The 19,849-nt window shown below is 35.5% G+C and overlaps 1 protein-coding gene across 1 annotated transcript in view; it reads left to right on the top strand.

Moving 5' to 3' along the window:
- Window positions 1-19,849, top strand: part of Idua (alpha-L-iduronidase) — a 193,507-nt gene that overhangs the window by 157,211 nt on the left and 16,447 nt on the right. Inside the window, exons 10-11 of the mRNA XM_090374630.1 lie at window positions 8,000-8,084; window positions 11,643-11,749. Of these exons, the coding sequence (XP_090230756.1) occupies window positions 8,000-8,084; window positions 11,643-11,749 (192 nt within the window). The remainder of the gene's footprint in view (window positions 1-7,999; window positions 8,085-11,642; window positions 11,750-19,849) is intronic.

A 19,849-nucleotide genomic window follows, 5' to 3' on the forward strand; every position in this document is an offset into this window, starting at 1 on the left:
TATGTTTCTCTTGGGTTACTGCTACCCATATGCAGTACTTTGCATTTGTCAAAGTTAAATTTCTCAGTTGCTACTTCTCAAGCCATTTGTCCAACTTATCGAGATCCAGTTGCAGTAGCATACTGTCTTTACTGTCATTAAGAACCATGCTAACCTTTGTATCGTCTGCAAACTTTGACAGTAAACTTGATATACCTTCATCAGTATCATTTATAAATATACAAAACAACAATGGACCCAGGATTGAACCCTGGGTAACAGCACTAATAACATTAGTCCACGATGAGCAGTGTCCATTGATTACCACTCTCTGTCGTCTCCCACTCAACCATCCGTTTATCGATTGTAGCAACTTGCCCCAACTTGCCTACTGCTCCAATTTGTACTGCAGTCTTCCATGTGCAACAGTATCAGAAAAGCTTTCTCGAAATCCTAGTTTGATATCAAAATTATATTTTGCATCCAGTTCCTTTGTACCCACATCATAGTATCCAGTCAAATTGGTCAGGCAAGACCTCCCTTTAACAAACACATGTTGTGTTTTAACTACTACTGTAGTCTTGTCTAGATGATCCAGCAGTGCTTCTTTAACCAGTTGCTCCATTATTTTCCCCGGAACACATGTGAAACAAACAGGTCTATAGTTACTTGTGTCACCTTTTGAACCACCTTTGTGAATTGGGGATACATTTGCACACCTCCAGTCCATGGGGACCTCCTTTGGGTCTAAGGAAGCTCTCCTAATTATGGCTAAGGGTTTGCTTAATTTGCTGCCTCCTTTAATATAACTGGATAGATCCCATCCACTCCAGGTGCCTTCCTTAGGTTTAACATGAACAATTTCTCCTCTACTTTGCTCTCAGTTATTACAAAATCACTTAGCTCCCTGCTAGAGTTTGATAAGCTTCTGGCATTCCCCTCCTTGAATAACTCCTCATGTGATTGTAGATGCAAAATACTCATTCAGTTTATCAGCTACCTGAGCATGATCATCAATAGTCAAACCATCTGTTAAGTGGACCAATCTGATTCATCCCTTTCCTTCTAGAGCATCGTTTCTTAACCTATGGGTCACGACCCAAAAATGGGTTGGTTGGCATATTGAGTGGGTCGCAAAATATTTTCAACAATGACAATATTTTTGCCTAATAACTTACGATATGTTACAAATGTACAAAAATTATTTTAAAAACCTTTCGAGCCACTGCTCGTAAGTAACAGCTTCTCGGTATTCAGAATTCACTGAAACTTATTATAAACACGAGCCAGATATAAACTGGTTCGTGTTTATGGCTAGAATCGAGCCACAAAGAACACTGCTGAGCCGATGTGTTACTATACCGAGGTGCACAGAGCTGAAATAATTTCTTGTGGTTGATGTTCTTTTATACATGTGTTAGCATTATTTTTGTATACATATAGATTCTTAAAATTTAACCTACCCATAATGCCAAAACGTGAATACAAAGAAGCATTTTTAGAGCTAGGTTTCACCTGCATTAATGATCACGGAGTAGACAAACTACAGTGTGTACTATGTTGTGAAGTATTAAGTAATGAATCATTGAAGCCAAATAAACTTATTGTATATTCTGCTCAACAAGCTACATTGGCTTCCTCTCATGTTGCTTGGCCGATTGCAAAGCAGAAGTAGTCTCATACCATAGGGAAAATCTTATAAAAACAAATGCTATTGATATGGTGCGTATTACCTGCAGAGATGAAATTGTGAAAAAATCCAACAAATTCCCCTGTCAAATGATACAATTCTTGCGTGCATCAGAGACATGTTGAAAGATATTAAACAACTAAATGCAGTTATAAAAATTAGTTGTATATTTAGTATTCAGCTTGATGAATCGACTGATGTAAGCAACGACACTCAACTCATGGGTTTTTTTTTTTTTTTTTTTATGGAAACCCCAAACACGAAAGGTATCAAAACCTATATTACTTAGTACCATGCATGGGTTGAAGGAGAAGTATGGGGGGAAGGGGGGTGCCGGAAACTTTGCTCTAGAGACTAAACATGGGTTTCACCACTTCAAGCCTCCAATAAGCAAAGTGGTGGTATTTCACCGGTTGATGAAAGTCACCTACCACCTACGATACCAAGGTGTAAAAGATATGGAAGAAGACATCTTATTTTGCAGACCAATGACCACTACAACAACAGGAGAAGATATTTTTCAAATTGTAGATTCTTTTTTCAAGGAAGAAGGATTGAATTGGAAACAGTGCTTCAGTGTATGCACCAATGGTGCACCAGAAATGCTAGGGTTTCGGCAAGGCTTTTGTGCAAGAGTAAAATAAGTTAATCCACAGGTTAAAACCTTTCACTGCTTCCTACATAGACAAAATCTTGCTTCAAGAAATCTGTCACCTGAGTTGTGCGCTGTGTTAAATGAGATAATTCAGGTGGTCAGTTTTATTAAATCAAGGGCTCTCAATTGTCGAATTTTTAACCAGATGTGTTCCAAAATCGGAACACAAACACTTGCTATATTACTCTGAAGTCAGATGGTTGTCTCACAGAAAAGTGCTTCAGTGAGTTGTATCATTACGCAATGAGATTGAAATTTTTTTTGCTTGAGAAAAATCACCCTATGGTATCAAGATTCTCCGATTCAAAGTGGATTCTTCAAACAGCTTATCTTTCAGATATTTTTTCCGAAATTAACAACTTAAATACATCTACGCAAGGGCACAATCATACTCTTATGAATTAACTGAAAAGATAACATGCTTCAAAGGTAAGCTACAATTATGAAAGAAAAAAAAGTGGAAGAAAAGAAACTTGCCTCTTTCCCAACTCTTAATCAACTTATGAAGATAAAAACATTAATTTCGCTGACACTGACATACAAGAAATTATCATCAGACATTTAGAAAACCTAATAGTAAAATTTGATGGGTTTATTCCCGAAGGAGATATCTTCAAATATAATTGGGTACGTATGCCATTTAATTTTGAAGTAAATGACTTGCATGAAGATTTTGTCAGTATTAATAATTTACAAGAGCAACTCATTGAAATACAAAGTGACGAAGCACTTTACTACACTTTTAACGAAAGCACCGAGTCTTTGTGTGCATTCTGGTTGAAATTAAAAAGCAAAAAGCCAACATTAGTAAACAAAGCACTGAAAGTACTACTGCCCTTTGCAACAACATACATGTGCGAGTCAGGGTTTTCAACTCTTAACTATAACAAAAACCAAATTGTGAAACAGACTGCAGCCTATCTGTTATAACACCAAGATTTGATGAGCTTTCAAAACTTATTCAAAGCCAAGGTTGACATTAATAAGATTTAATGTTGTTGCCAATATAAGTATTTTGTATTATTAAAATATAAAATTTATTTAATTGTTATCTCTATGTGTTATTTTATTAATCTTTGCTTATGTCGCAAAACCAAAACTATTACCATAATCTGGGTCACGGCTCAAAAAGGCTTAGCCTGCCTAACCTCATTTGGAAGTGATTACAGACTAGCTTATCTGCCATAGGCTACTGTGTCACTTGATAATTTATATGCATCCCTTGCACTTTCTTTTCTCTCACAAGCCTCATTAATTCATCTGACATCCATTTAGGCCTAAACCTTGAAGAGTATTTCTTAGTTGGTATGAAAAGCCTAGTAGCCTCCAAGATTAAGTCCCTAAATGCTTCCCATTTAGAATTCACCATTGGTAACATCATCAGATGAGCCTACTGTATGGAATTTAGAAACTAGCTGAGACCACTGTAGTCACCTTTATGAAAGCAAAAACCCTTCGCTTTACCCTTGATGGTAGTTACATCTTTAAGTAAATCTGGTTGACAGTGATCACAGTACACTATGATCACTATCACCCAGTGGTTCCTTTATCTGCTAATTCTTAATGCATGATTAAGCACTGCTGATAATCAGATCAAGAGTATTACTCACTCTGGTTGCCTCTCAAACATGTTGCTGTAGAAAACAGTCATCCAGTAAATCTACAAAAGTCTTGCTAGTGAGTGTGCTAGTGACCAACCCACAGTTTCCATTCAATATCTGGAAAGTTAAAATCCCCATTATAAAACATTCTGATTTACTGGCCCACTCTATTTATCTGCACAATTGCTCATTGTACTTATCAGATTCATTAGGCCTATAACACACACCTACTCTCATTTTCCCTTTCCCGTTGTCATAAAAAAAAAAAAAAAATTTTTTTTTTTTTTTTTATGACAGTTTGTTGGAAAACATTGTTAAATCCATTGTTATTGCCCCCTTTGTTTCTCACCCGAGCCACAGCACTCCTGCTACTCTGATTTTTGCTTTGCAGCTCTAGTCTGGGTCATAATTTCCATTTAAATATAGTTTAATTAACAATGAAATTTAATAAGATTAATAAATTTTATTGATTAATTGATAATACTATACTAAGCTAAGAGATTCCTAATACAGTGCTACTTATTACACTATCTAGTTTTACATTATGCCTTACGCTATCTGAGATATACGTTACTATTTCGTATTGATCTATACAATGGTGGCAATTCAACAATAATGGCACCAACACCGGTGAGTCGTAAATTACAAAAATCACGTTACATTTTTTAAAAAATAGGCTAACGAATGCTACTAAGCCTGTTTAATATCTTTATAGAACACAATGTAGTATGTTAATTAACGAAGAATACTGTAAAAATAACAAAATTACTTATTGTTTTCAGCAGTTGAAAATCCACAGACTGTTCACTTCCCTGACCCAAATGCCCTCCCAAATATACATTCATATATCAAATCAGTCATCTTATCCATTTAGATGATGAAACATCACATTGTTGAATTAGACTGGTACTCAGTATAATATAATCTATATCAATTTTTTTTTTTTTTTGGCAGCTGCATTCAAAATTCTTGTCCCCAGATTTCAGTCAATCTCTTTAATCTCTTCTTCCTATATAGATCCATCAGTTTCTGTCATAGTGTGTAAATTGCCTCTTCTATAATTTCAATTTCCAACAAAACTTTTGGAAAATGATCACTGCTAGAATTTTTTTTTTTTTTATGACAGTTTGTTGGAAAACATTGTTAAATCCATTGTTATGTGTCTTCTTAAAAAACACACAACAATGTTTCAGAATCTTCATTTTGCATGAAATCAGTTAATAATAACCTATATTCTTCATCTTTTTTGTAGTTCAGGATTTTCATTAGTTTTGTCAATCTTTGGCCAAAGTTTTCTCCAGGATTTATTAAATGTTGAACTTAGAATTTTGTTTCATGCTAGTGCTATATTGTAAACACATCTTTGATGTTGATAACCTTTAACAATTCTACATGACTTATATTTGTATCTTTTCTTTTCTCCAAATTGGAATTCAAAAATTTTCGCCTAATGTAGAGTTCATCTATGCTGATTTCTGTGAGTGGAAGTAAACTGGTAAAGACGAACAATTTATATTTTAAAGCTGTAGAATTAGTTGATTTACCAACAACAAAGAGCAGCAATTTGTGAGTTCCAGTTACATTGTTGTAGGCTGCTACTATGATTCTCACTTTTAAATTTTTGGCTCTTGTGCTGCAGGCTCCATTTTTTTTGCCATTGTTTTGTAAAGTAATATCTTATAATTTATACCTGTTTCATCCATGTAGAATTCTTCTCCAATTAATTTCTCTGTTGATAAATGATCCTAAATTTTCTGTAAAATTTTGAGCAGCAGATGGATCAGCAAATGATCTCTCCCCCACTAATACTCAATACATGAACATGACATTTTCTCTTATAATCCATCACTTGCTGTAAAACTTTCTACATCGATTATTTGTCGTAAGGCCAAGGTCTTTTCTTTGATGTTGCTTTTATAAGTCTACTGACTAATGTTCTGTGTTGTCTCTCTTGCATAAACCACAACCATAATGCATCGTCTAATATCTCTAATTTTGGTTTTTTTAAAACGGAGTGAGAACTTAGTGCAAAAATCCTAGATTTTTTGTGATTTTTTAGTTGTATAACCCATTCCTAATTCAACGATAATTTTTTTAGAGAATTGTCTCGTCTTTCTAGAGTACCCATCTTAGTTTTCATAGAAACAGTAGCTACAAATCCCAGGGGCTCACATCTGGTGAGTATGGGCTTGGCATACCCAGGGTCCTGAGCTGGATATCATCATTTTCCTTTTTCTTGGTGATTCCCTTCTATTTCTCTGTCTCTCTCTCTCTCTCTCTCTCTCTCTGGGTAACTGGGGAAATTTTTTTTTTTTTTTTGGCTGGTGCAGCATAAGCCTCAGGCTTCCTTGAACCATATAGCTAATAATAATAATAATAATAATTTAACTTTTATAATTTCTAATAATGACATAACTTTGCTATTTGCATTTGAGTATTTTTCTTAAAATTTATAGAATCACTTTTTTTTTTTTTTTTGCATTAGTTTTCGGCCTAGAAAGACAAGGATTGCTGCTCTTTGATTGTTATCACACCCTTTTGACAGAGCCTTTGTGTCATCTGTTTTAGCAGATCATTTGGTCGTAAAAAGAGACCTTAAAACCAAATTATCCACTCCAAGAAATCATTCCATTATCAGCCATTGTTGTGTAAAAGCACTGAAAATATTACAGCTTTTGCGACATTTCAAAGAAGTGGAAGGTTTCCATACAGCATTCAACAGTGCAACACACCAAGTTTAAGAAATGAATAGCACACGGTATATATAAATTGTTAACAGATTCACCTCCCATATTTTTGTTTGCATGTCATTATGCCTTGCACACATATTTTCTGCATTGAATGCTCCATTCATTTTATATATTGATATCAGGTTCTTTTAAAAAAATACAATAAAAGTGCTTGTGAGTGCTTCCCCTGTGTGACTCTCTAAAAGTAATAATCTTATTAACCTCCTTTACTTCATGAAATGATTTGGCAATGTAACAAAGTGATATGGGTTAGACTGCTTCATGGTTGGTATGACTTTTTTTGAACTTATCCTAAATTACTGCAGTACTAATAATAGTAATTTTATATTAATAAATTTCCCTCTCAAAATGTTAGAGAATCAGATTTCCCAAAATGCATGACTTCCTGTCAATATATTAAAATGGGATTATATATGTAAATTTACAAGAGACATGTTTGTGGTGTTGTGACACATGTAACAGATGCAGACTGTATAAAGGGTCTTTAATCGTTGGACATCAGCTGGATAAACCAGCGGTGGCAAGCACAGGGCAAGGCAGAACAAGTTGACAGGTTTTTTTCATCAGGACAAATGACTGCTTTTCTCATGATGCCAGGAAAATTCAAAGAACTCCATGAAATCTGGAGCCTCCAATGCTATATGGGAGGTGCCCAGATCAGCTAGTAATATATGTTGTAATCTAACTAAGGACAACAGACCCATGCATCTGTACCATCTTTTGTAAGCTTCTCTTGTCTGAGCTACATAAATAATTATGTATGTCTGTTTATAGTGATTGTTGAAGCAATGGAATTCACTGGACCAGTGAATCCTGTTATAAACAGTATTATTTCAATTAATAAAATAGTTTCATACTATTCATCACCACTGGATGCATACAGATGAGGAGGAAGTTGTATAAAGAACGGATGCAGTGTGTGCATCTTCTATCTAGAGTGCATTTCCCACACACTATAAAATGGTTAAACTTGCCAGGTTTTTTGGCATGGTACTGATCCTTTCATAATCCTTTCATGTGGCAGTTTCCTTGCTGCCTACATTTCCTGGGTTTAAGTCCAGTAGGAATAGATGAAAATATGCATCAGAGAGCAACAACAGCTGCTGAAAATATGGGAAACCTGAATGAAGCAATGTATTACTTGATAATACAGTACTGAGTTATTTCAGAAGGGTTATTTCTCAATGTCAAGGAGGTTTGCCTTTCCTATAGGGGACCAACACATTATTAACAACATTCTCTAATATTTTAGTAGGGCAGTGTGTAATGTAATTTTTCATAATTTAATTGATAGAATTGTTTTCTTTTTTCCTTTAATTATTAGTTCCACCATTACATGAAACAAAATTGTCAGATTCTTTTGGTGTATTGGCAAGTATTCACCCACCCCAAAATACATCAACTGACAGGTGAGCAATTTATGGTATTTGTCTTGAGCCTTTTTAATACATACTGCTTTGTGCACCTGACTGTTAAATATTTTTCTGGGATAAAAACATGTTCACAAAATATAAAGCCAAAAGTTAAAGAATAATATAATAAAAAAATAAATAAAAAAAGTAGAGAAAGAAAAAGTAGTGCTGATAAGTGTATTGTCTCCAATTCAGACCTTGCCCCTAGTCTCATATGGGTAAGGTCGAAAAGTTTAAAATTAACTTAATCCTTTCATCTTTCGTTAATATTATATAGAATAAGTTTTATTCTTAAAAATTTGGATACTGGAACAGAGTCGTAATAAGGCACTAGTGACTAAGTTTTTGTTTAGTTTCACTAATGCTGCCTCGGTCCTCATGGTTAAGTTGATAAACTGATCTTGCGGTGCCATCTTGTAGCCAAATGTGAGTGTATACAATTTAACATTTTTAGTCAACAGTTTATCATGTCAGATTTGTTAATTACTAGCCTAAGTGTGCTACCAGCTGAGCTGAAAATATATCTATCACTGCACATAACTTAGAGAAATGTAGCGGTATATACAAGATGCTAGTTCTGTTTGGAAGATTTCTGTTGTTTTTTTTATATCTTTAACTTACTTGTTCATTGAAGTGAGTGATCTGATCACCATATTGACTTTTATTTAAAAAAATATATATTTACTTTAATTATTGGTACTCCAGGCAGTCTGAGAATTAAATTTCTCAATTTTTTTTTTTGTGACATCCACTAATGTCAAAGAAAACCATTTCTTTGACATTAGTGGATGTCACAGAAACAACCTATAAAACCCACTAAAGCACAACCTCATTTTATGCCTTAATTATTCAAATAAGGTGATGATGGCAAAGAGGAAACTAAATTCGTTCAACCTCTTTGTTATGTAAGGTTTCTTCACTGAAAAACTTCAGCAAAAGAAGAATTTCTTTTTCAAGAGCTGTCAAGCGACAAGATATTTAACCCAAAGCAAGCATGTTACAGTGACTTTGCTAGCATCCTAGCAATAAAAATATCTTTTAAAATTACATGATTGTGAATTTTAGTATTCCTCTAGCATGGTCTTCAATTTTGAATCAAAGTACCATTGATGTTTTTTTAATTAGAAATTTTTAACCATAAAATTCTCTATGGCTCCATGTTTTTGCAAAAAATGCATGCACACACTTGCGATAATTTTTCAGAATTTTGGTTTTAACTCTGATTTTGCACACTTTCGTAGCAAAATAAGGCAGTCAGAATTTTTTTTTTTTTTTTGATAAATAAAATAAATAAATTTTCTGTTTATACTCCAGGACGACCACACAGTCAGAGGAGTTTACAAGAAACAGCACCGTATTCAGCAGTCACAGGTTTAAACCCGGGTCACTCAAAGCACATGTACTTATGCATCTAGATTTCGTGTACCTTCTGCTCTCTTTAAAAATCACAAACTGCACTCTTCAAAATCACAATTATTTTTTATGGTCTCAAACAAGCACAAGTTCAATAGCGCAGAACTTGTGCTATTGACCCAGAGATCTCCCAACAAAGTACAGTGAACCCCCGCTTTAAATCATATGAAAATCGGAAAAATATTTTCCAGTTAGCAAAATAAAAATAAATTTACACTTACGTACTAGCTTAATTAATACATACTGTAATAGTCCCCCAGGGGCTCACATCTGGTAAGTATGGGCTTGGCACACCCAGGATCCTGAGCTGGATATCATTTTTCTCCTTCTTGGTGATTCCATTCTACTTCTGACTCTTGTTTTTTCTCTCTCTCTCTCAGGATAATTCAATTTTTTTTTTTTTTTGGCCAATTCAGCTTAAACCTCAGGCTTCCTTGCACCATATGGCTAATAATAATAATGTACATACTAACTGATATTTCTGTTCACTCTCCTTTTTTTTTTTTTTTTTTTGTAAAATTTAAAACAGTAAAAATGATAAGCAATTAACAACAGAGAACACTGCATGCACAAGTTGCAACAAACACGATACGCACAAGTGAGATATGGAGTAATGAGTTTCTGAAAATTTGTTTTTTATATGATTGAATATTTCATGGAAGGGGAAACACATTTCACCATTATAACTTGAAACCCCACAGAATTCTGGCCATTGGTACAATAGCAAATGCAAGAAGATCAAGTTTACTACCCGTTTATAATTGATTGCACTAACAGAAAAGACCAACAAACCGGAAACTGCAAATTGTTTTTATTATTTTATGGTAGTGACCTCCAGAAATGTGCTTTAGAAAAATACCATGAAGGCAATAACAACTAGAGAGTCAATAGTGGGGATTCACAAAAAGGAATGGAAACATTGAAAATTACATCTAACATAATAGCAGGGTTTTTCCCAGCACTAAAGCTCAAAAATACCGTGTTATGCGAGATTTCTAGCAATTCTCAAACCGTTTTAGAGTGAAACCTTGGTATAGAAGTACCATGTGCTAGGATTGCCACAATTTCAAATTGAAGGAGGACAGATGTAGAATAGATGTGTGGAAATTTGCCTTTAGCCAGCAGGTGGTTAATTGCTGGAACAAACTTCCATCTGTCGTTGTGGAAGTTGATAGGTTAAATAACTTTAAGGAGGAACTAGACAAACATTTAGAAGGAATTGGGTTTTTTTTTGGCTGTGATGCATAAGCTCATACACTTGCTTTCTTGCATCACATGCCACTACTACTACTATTTATCAATCGTGGTAGAGCGAAACCATATTGCAGAAGTACTGTGTTATATGGGGGTTGCCTGTATTGTCATTACTTACACAAAAAATTTCGAACTTATTTTCAATACATGTTATGCTGTGACTGGTAAATAACATTATTAAAACTGAAAGATTAGTTCATAAAAATTTATTGAAATGAAACTTACATTAGCAATGGTTTTTTTTGTTTTTTTTTCTAATGGCTAATTTTTCTCCGGGGAAGGGGAATCTCTCATATTTGGCTGGTTTTTAAAGAATGAATGTAAAGTCACTTGTCTGGTTTATTTTTCCCCCCTTCCCTAAATTAAATTTGTAACTGTTTATCAATCATCCAGTGCTTTTTTTTATTATTTTTTTTTTTATTAATTATTTTTTTTTTTTTTTTAAGCATTTGGATTCATATTGGACACCATTTTCTCCAAAACTTTAAGACTTCCAATTTTTTCACTATTTAATTGTGGGTTTTTTTTTTTTTTTTAAACACTGCTGTCTATTTTTGCACTTAGTTACAGTAGAAGTAATAAAGATATGTATATATAGGAACTCTCCATCATTTTTTATATATGTAATGTATTACAAATCAAAATATGCAGCACACACACTCATGAACTGAAATGACACTAGTGAAAAAGTGTAACATGATATTTGTGTGCATAATAGTCAACAAGATGTCAAATAAATAGTGTAACTTGAAACACACGTAAAATTGTACATTATAGCAGCATTATATTATTATCTATAATGAACTATATATCTCAATATAGAGAATAATGAATTTATTGTCAGAATGTTTTATGTAATTGAGAGAAGTAATGTTTATTTTTGAACAGTTTCCAGGTTGTGGTCATTTTGTATAATAGCGAAGGCAAAAGTAACCTCACTGGCATTTCCCTTATTGATATTGTCTTCATATCTGACTTGAGACAAAAGTTTGCAGGTTTGTATTTTGCTCCTTTATAAAATTCAGTAACTACCATTTTTTGACAAGATCATTGGTTCTGCAGTTTCTACAGGTGAATCTACACTAATAATAATAATAAAAACTTGACACTAATCAGACATATTAGAATACCAACCATAATAATATTTGTACCAATAGATATAAACATTCATTTTTAGCAATTTCTTGATTATTGTAAAGGACAGAAGTATATATCTGGTTCATTTTTTGTGGGTGATTTCAATTTTCCTCTAATTGATTGGAGTATATGGGAAAGAAACTCACCATGGGAACAAAATTTTTAAATAAACTAGATGATTATTATTTGTACCAGCATGTGTTAGAGAAAATACTAGCAATAAGAATATTCTAGACCCGATGATTACTCATGAATCAGATCATATCACAGGAAAAACTGAGAAAGCAATCATTTAATGGCATTATTAGCATTGGTTGCAAGATTAAGAAAGATGTTGCAGTTGTTAAAGTAAAAGGACAGGTTTTAATTTCAGGAAAGGGACTACAAAACTTTAAGGTGCTACATGGCATCTATCAACAGGCCCTTATGTAATTATGGAATATCTTTAAAAAAAAGACAAAGAAGCCATGAACACATATGTACCATTAAAAAAATATACCATGAGGAGAATGCTGAGATGGATGAATACAGAACTGATCAGTTAGTATGAATCAGAGCTGTAATACTCAATATGTTCTACGTTGATAATAATATTAGTAAATTAATAAGAGGAGTTTGCCTCAATATAGTACGTGGAACACTTCCGTATGATACCCTCCAGAAATTAAAACGGAAAAAACGAAAAAATCGACAACTTACCGGTCCATTAAAGTAAAATATAAATAATAAAGTAAAATATAAATAATTAAATAATCAATTTAACACAATTCAAAATCAATTCAAAACAATTAAAATTCAAATTAACGCAATTAAAAGAATAACGAAAATATTCAAAACGATCTTCCTTCCTGAAGCTGACAATGCTTTTCGACCGACTGACGTGATCACAGGAATGAAAATCCTTTTTTTTTTTTTTTTTTTTTTGAAGCTGACAATGCTTTTCGACCGACTGTCGTGATCACAGGAATGAAAATCACCAAATCAGGCTAAACCTGCAACTTAAATAGTGATTATGTGTCTTCGCGCATGCGCGTAAAGGTCCACGCATCGGAGATCAAATATGGCCGCCGAACATTAACAGAATTCTCGTGTAATTTAATTTCAATGGTTTCTGCAATTAATAGTCGCGTATAATTACGTTGAACGTTAAGTATTTTGGCCTCGTTAAATAAAAAAGTATGTTTTTCGTTAATGGCATGAAAGGCTAATTCTGACGCTGCTGAACGAGAAGCACGAACTGAGGCTTCGTGTTGATTTACACGAATATTAAGAGAAAACCGCGTCGAACCCTGATAAGACGAGTCGCAATCACCGCAAGAAATGTTGTATACTAGATCATTAATTTGTGTTGCGAACGCGGAAAGAACCGAGCGATTGTTCAGTATAGTGTGTAACTTCCGTATAGGCCTAGCTATAATTTTAAATTCGGTATCTTTAAAGAATCTGTTAAGCTGTTTGTGCCACTGTTCAACGTATGGGACAGAAATAAAGTATTTTTTGATATTACTATTGTTGATTGGTGCAGTATTTTGTATCCTATCCTTAGCTTGTACCCTAATTCGATTTATTGTGTTAATGGGATAACCCCTGTTCAAGAATCTGCTAGTTAATATTTGTATTTCTGAGTCCAAAGCAGAATCCGTCGTTGAATATTTATAGGCATTTAGAAATTGATTAAAGATAATCGATCTTTTGTAGGTGAACGGGTGGTAGCTATTATAATGTAGAAGCATACCGGTGTTTGTGGGTTTTCGATAGATGCTAAATTGTATTTTGTTCGAGTCCCGGGTAAGCGTGAAATTTAGAAAGTTTAATGACTTAGTATCCGTATCTTCCCTTTCCAATGTAAATTTGAGTCTAGAATGAATATTATTAAACGAATGTAAAATGTCTTGGATAGTACTACTATCGGTAATAACTAGAACATCGTCTAAATACCTCCCATAGTATGTGATACGGGGACGAAAAGGTGTCAAATGTATCTGCTCAATCGTTGAGAGATAGATCTCTGACATTAAGCCACTCAGGCTCAAACCCATTGGTAATCCAAAAATTTGTTTGTACACCTTGTCTCGAAAGGTGATGTAGTTAGCCTCAACTAATAGTTTAATTAAGTGAAAAATTTCCTTAATAGGCAGCTTCGTATAATTAATCGGTGTCAAGTTTTTATTTAACATATCCCAAATAATATCTAATGTGTATTCAACGTTTACATTCGTGTATAATGAGGTAACATCTAATGAGAATAAATTGTCATTGTCGCCGAGTCTACAGTCTTTAAGATTATTAAATAATGTATCGTAATTCTTAATCCCAAATTGTATAACCTGTCTAAAAGGTTTTATAATGTTATATACATATGTGGCTAAGGCTGAAAATGCCGAGTTCCTGTAGGAAACAATAGGTCGAATCGGAAATCCAGGCTTGTGTAATTTTACCTGACCAAAAAGTGCAGGAATATTGTATGTTCTGGACTTCAATTCCTTCAACTGAACCATAGTAATGTAGTCGTTTTTACGATATGTGGTTAACGTTTTATTGTATTGATTTACCAAATTGGTAAACAGTGTCGGGTCCACTTCACGATAAGTGGAGGTATCAGACACAACTGAATCTAACTTATTAATATAATCATGTTTATCTAGTATTACCACTGTGTCTCCTTTATCTGCCCTCTGTATAATAATGTCCTTATTTTCTCGAAGTTCTCGTAAAGCTGAACTGTCATGTGTATTCAATTTAGGAAGTCGCGTTTCTTTTATGTTATTCACTACTTGGTTAACTTGTTGAATAAATACATCTTTTTGTGGAACACTACGAAGTCCAAATTCAATATCAATTACGCATTGTTTTTTTGGCAGCTTTCGAGGTGGTAAATTATAATTTAATCCTTTGGATAAAAGTGAAATCTGGTCCTGCGATAGTGTACACGAGGAAAGATTTGTAACCTGTTGATATGTCGGTTCGTTGGATCCTGGGTGAGGGGGTGTTCGTGAACTAGCCGACATATTCTGTGGTAGTGCGTTATGTGTCTGTGGGGGGGATGTCACCCAACTCGTGTGAACTTGGTCGTAAGCTCGCGACAATGTGTTAGAATTCGCATGAACGTGTCTTGAATTTTCATTCCTGTGATCACGTCAGTCGGTCGAAAAGCATTGTCAGCTTCAGGAAGGAAGATCGTTTTGAATATTTTCGTTATTCTTTTAATTGCGTTAATTTGAATTTTAATTGTTTTGAATTGATTTTGAATTGTGTTAAATTGATTATTTAATTATTTATATTTTACTTTATTATTTATATTTTACTTTAATGGACCGGTAAGTTGTCGATTTTTTCGTTTTTTCCGTTTTAATTTCTGGAGGGTATCATACGGAAGTGTTCCACGTACTATATTGAGGCAAACTCCTCTTATTAATTTACTAATAGAACTGATCAGTGTAATAATAGAGCAGAAAAGGATGGCATAGGAAATTTACAGAGCAATGAAAAGTACCAAAGCTTACAACAGTTACAAATTGATATTGCAGTAGCACCACAGAAAAGGCTAAGGCAGCAAATTATTAGTGTGTGGAGGATTCCTTCACTGCCTTTACAACTGTTTTCAGGCTAATCACCAAAAGCAGCAACGTGGCTGTAACTTGGCAATTAAGCATTTCTGAATCTATGTTTATATGTACTTTTTCATTGTTTTCATAATAAGAAGCTGCATTGGACCTTCCTCCCCCAAAGTCGAAGTGATGGGTGAGGCAGAGAGCGGTGCCATCTGGCATTGCTCCCATAAGCACCATCCACCACTGGATGCCAAAGCAGATCCAATCCACCTCCATATCTGGAAGAAGATGAGAAGTAGAAATATTAAACATACTGCATTGAATGTGGTGCAGAATAAAGTCACTTGCGTTCAAGCCTTAGGCAGAAGGATCAGTTCAAAAAGTCAGAGGCAGTCTCCCACAGACAACAGTGTAGTGAGTTGCACTGTCTCCCATATGGTTACCACAACTGAAGGGCAAGACCACCCCAGCCCAACCATCTGGAAGTGCTTCCTGTGCAGCTGCACTAGTGACCACCCAGGGAGAGGAAGAAGAAGCCAACACGTGAAGTAGTAGTAGTAGTGGCATGTGATGCAAGAAAGCAAGTGTATGAGCTTATGCAGCATCAGCCAAAAAAAAAAAAAAAAAAAAAAATCGCACCATTCCCTCCAAATGCCTGTCCAGTTCCTCCTTAAATTTATTCAACCTATCAACTTCCACAACGACAGATGGAAGTTTGTTCCAGCAATTAACCACCGGCTGGCTAAAGGCAAATTTCCGCACATCTATTCTACATCTGTCCTTTCTTAATTTGAATTTATGCCCCTTAGGTTCGTAATCTGAACAAGTGGAAGGATCCCATCAGAATTCAGCGTGCTCAACCCATTCAAGGCCTTATACACCTCAATCAGATCATTGCGCAGGTGCCTAGTCTCCAGCCACTGCAATTTGCAGAACTTAAGCCTCTCTTGGTAAGAGGATCCCTTCATTCTACTCACCAATCTTGTTGCCCTTCTCTGTACACACTCAAGTAAATCTACACCTTCCTAAAATGAGGCCTCCAGACCTGTACGCAGTACTGAAGGCGTGGCCTGACCATTGCCTTATACAGAGGGATAATCACCTCCTTTTCTCTGCTAGCAAAATTCCTATATATCATTGACAAAACCCCATGACCTGCCCTGGCAGCCTGTCTGCATTGCTCAGAAAACTTCATATCTGCCTGCACAATTACTCCATGGTCTTTTTCATTTTCTACCACCTTAAGTGTAGTACCACACAGTTGGTACGTTTCTCTGGGGTTATTTCTACCCATATGCAGTACTTTGCATTTGTCAAGGTTAAACTTCAGTTGCCACTTCCTAGCCCATCTGCCCAAATTATCCAGATCCTGTTGCAGTAGCACACTGCCATTACTGTCATTAACAACCCTGCGAACCTTTGTATCATCTGCAAACTTCAACATTAAGCCTGATATACCTTAATCAATATTATTGATAAATATACAAAACAACAGTGGCCCCAACACCGAACCCTGTGGGACTCCACTAATAACATTAGTCCACAAAGAGCAGCACCCATTGATTACCACCCTCTGTCTTTTCCCACTTAACCATCATTTTATCCATTGTAGCAACTTATCCTTAATACCATTCTGCTCCAATTTGTACAATAGTCTTTCATGCGCAACAGTGTCAAAAGCTTTCCTGAAATCCAAATATATGATATCAAAATTATTTTTTGCATTCAGTTCCTTTGTAACCACATCATAATATCCTATAAAATTTGTCAGACAAGACTTTCCCTTAACAAACCCATGCTGTGTCTGAATTATTGCTGCAGTCTTGTCTAGATGATCCTGCAATGCATCTTTAACCAATGACTCCATCATTTTACCTGGAACAGAAGTTAAACTAACTGGTCTGTAATTACTTGGGTCACCCTTTGATCCCCCTTTGTGAATTGGCGATACATTTGCACATCTCCAGTCCATGGGAACCTCCCCTGAGTCCAAGGATGCTCTCATAGTTATGGCTAAGGGTTTGCTTAGTTGCTTTTCTGCCTCCTTTAATATAACTGGATAGATCCCATCCACCCTCCACTTTGCTCTCAGTTATTACAAAATCATTAAGTATCCTGCTACAATTTGATAACCTTCTGCCATTTTCAAACCTTAATAATTCCTCATGTGTGAATGTAGTTGCAAAATACTCATTCAGTTTGTTTGCTATCTGAGCAGGATCATCAGCATTCGAACCATCAATGTCAAGTGGACCAATCAGATTCATCCCCTTCCTTTTAGAGTTTATATAAGTAAAGAAATCCTTGCTGTTTTTCTTAGCATCTTTTGCCAAGGATTTCTCGTAATCTGCCTTTGCCTGCCTAACCTCCTTCGTGACCTGATTACAGACTAGCTTATATCTGCCATAGGCTTCTGAGTCGCTTGATAATTTATATGCATCCCATGCATTTTTCTTCCCTGTTACGAGTCTCATTAGTTCATTAGATAATCATTTAGGCCTAAACCTTGAACAATATTTCTTAATAGGTATGAAACTTTTAGTAGCATCCACGATTAATTCCTTGAATGCTTCCCACTTAGAATTTACTGTTGGTAACATCATCAGCTGATCCCACTGTACAGAATTTAAAAACTTTCTGAGACCACTGTGCTCACCTTTACGGAAGAAAAAATCCTTTCCTTTACCCCTGATGGTAATTAAATCTTTAAGTAATACCACATCAATACACTGTGGTCACTGCTGATAACCAGATTAAGAGTATTACTCTCTCTGGTTGCCTCTCAAACATGCTGCTGCACAAAACAATCATCCAATAAATCCACAAAATCTGACTAGTGTGCAAGTGACCAACCCACAAGTTCCAGTGAATATCTGGGAAGTTAAAATCCCCCATTATAAGACATTCTGATTTACTGGCCCACTCTATTTCTCTGTACAATTGTTCATTGTACTCATTCGAGTCATTAGGCCTATAACACACTCCTACTCTTATTTTTGCTTTCACAGTACTTATGTCACACCAAACTGATTCAACAGTGCACTGTTCATCTATATCAACTGGGTGCGCTTCTTTTGATTTTATGTTTTTCTTAATTAACAGCATAAAACCTCTTCCCTGTCTATCCTTTCTGTACACGTACTCCCCAAATTCCAGTTCTGCATTCCTTATATCTGTGTGACACCACGTCTCTGCTATCCCAACAATATCCGCCTTTGATGTCTTGACCAACACTTCAAATTCATCAAATTTATTTACTATACTTCTAGCATTGGTATACATGCTCCTATTCCTAGTTACTCTAACACATCCCATATACCCACCTATTTCATGATGACTGCCATCCGTCCCTGAAACTCCCAACACCCCTCGCTCCAGGTCGCTTATTCTAATAGAAGTTGTGCAAGAATCACCTTAACCTCTGCCTGCAGCTACTGTTAAACTATTAGTCCTTGTATCCCCCCCAAGCTATCAGTTTTCCGACCCACCTAACACTGCCTCGATAGCATCAGCAAACATTCTTGCACCCTTTCTATTTAAGTGTATCCCATCCCTGTAGAAGCAGTCTCTCCTGTTAACAAGTACAGACCAGGCTGAAAAAAATTCTATCCCTTAGCCTTGCACAATCTTTCCAGGGCTGAATTGATTGATATGGCTCTCATCATATACTCCCTTCTATTGTGTCTGGGCAGAATTGCAGACACTTTCAAATTCAATCCTAATTCCCAGCTTTTTTTCAACATTGACCTGTACTTGTTAAGTAATTCTGCCGGTCTCCTACTCTTAATATCATTAGTGCCAACGGGTACAACTATATCACCTTTTGTGCCCTTAAAAGATGATATCCACTCTACAACGTCATCAACCTTTGCCCCTGGCAGACATACTCTGGTCCTGTTCCACCTATCCTTTTTACAAAGCATATTCTCCGTTTCCCTGACAATAGAGTCACCAACAACTACTAGTTCCTGTGGGACCAGTGCATTCTGCCTTGGGGGTTGCCGCTGTGTTGCATGATGACCAAGTGCAAGCTCTGGCGTTGATGTGGGCAGCTGAGAGCTTGATGGTCCCCTCAATTTAGATCCTTCGAGGGCATCCACCCTGTCCTTCAAGCTCTCATATAGGCCCATAACCACGCTGAGTTGTCACCTGATTTCCTTACACTCCTATTACATACTTTATATATAATTAATAGTTGACTAAATATGCTATTTGTATATCTCCAAAATATATATATTGTTGCTTTGCTTCTGTGGGAAAACTGTTGGGAAACGGTTTCATTTATGACAGTATTTCTAGGAATGTGACCTGATGTAACTGTTAAATATTGCTTTAATTCTAATAAAGGTTTAAAAATGCATGTGTTATGCTTCAGGTCAACGTTTTTTGTGCCATATTTAATGATAT

The sequence above is a fragment of the Mastigoproctus giganteus genome, chromosome 5 (assembly GCF_048544385.1).
Source record: "Mastigoproctus giganteus isolate SK-2022 chromosome 5, ASM4854438v1, whole genome shotgun sequence".
NCBI classification, from domain to species: Eukaryota; Metazoa; Arthropoda; class Arachnida; order Uropygi; family Thelyphonidae; genus Mastigoproctus; species Mastigoproctus giganteus.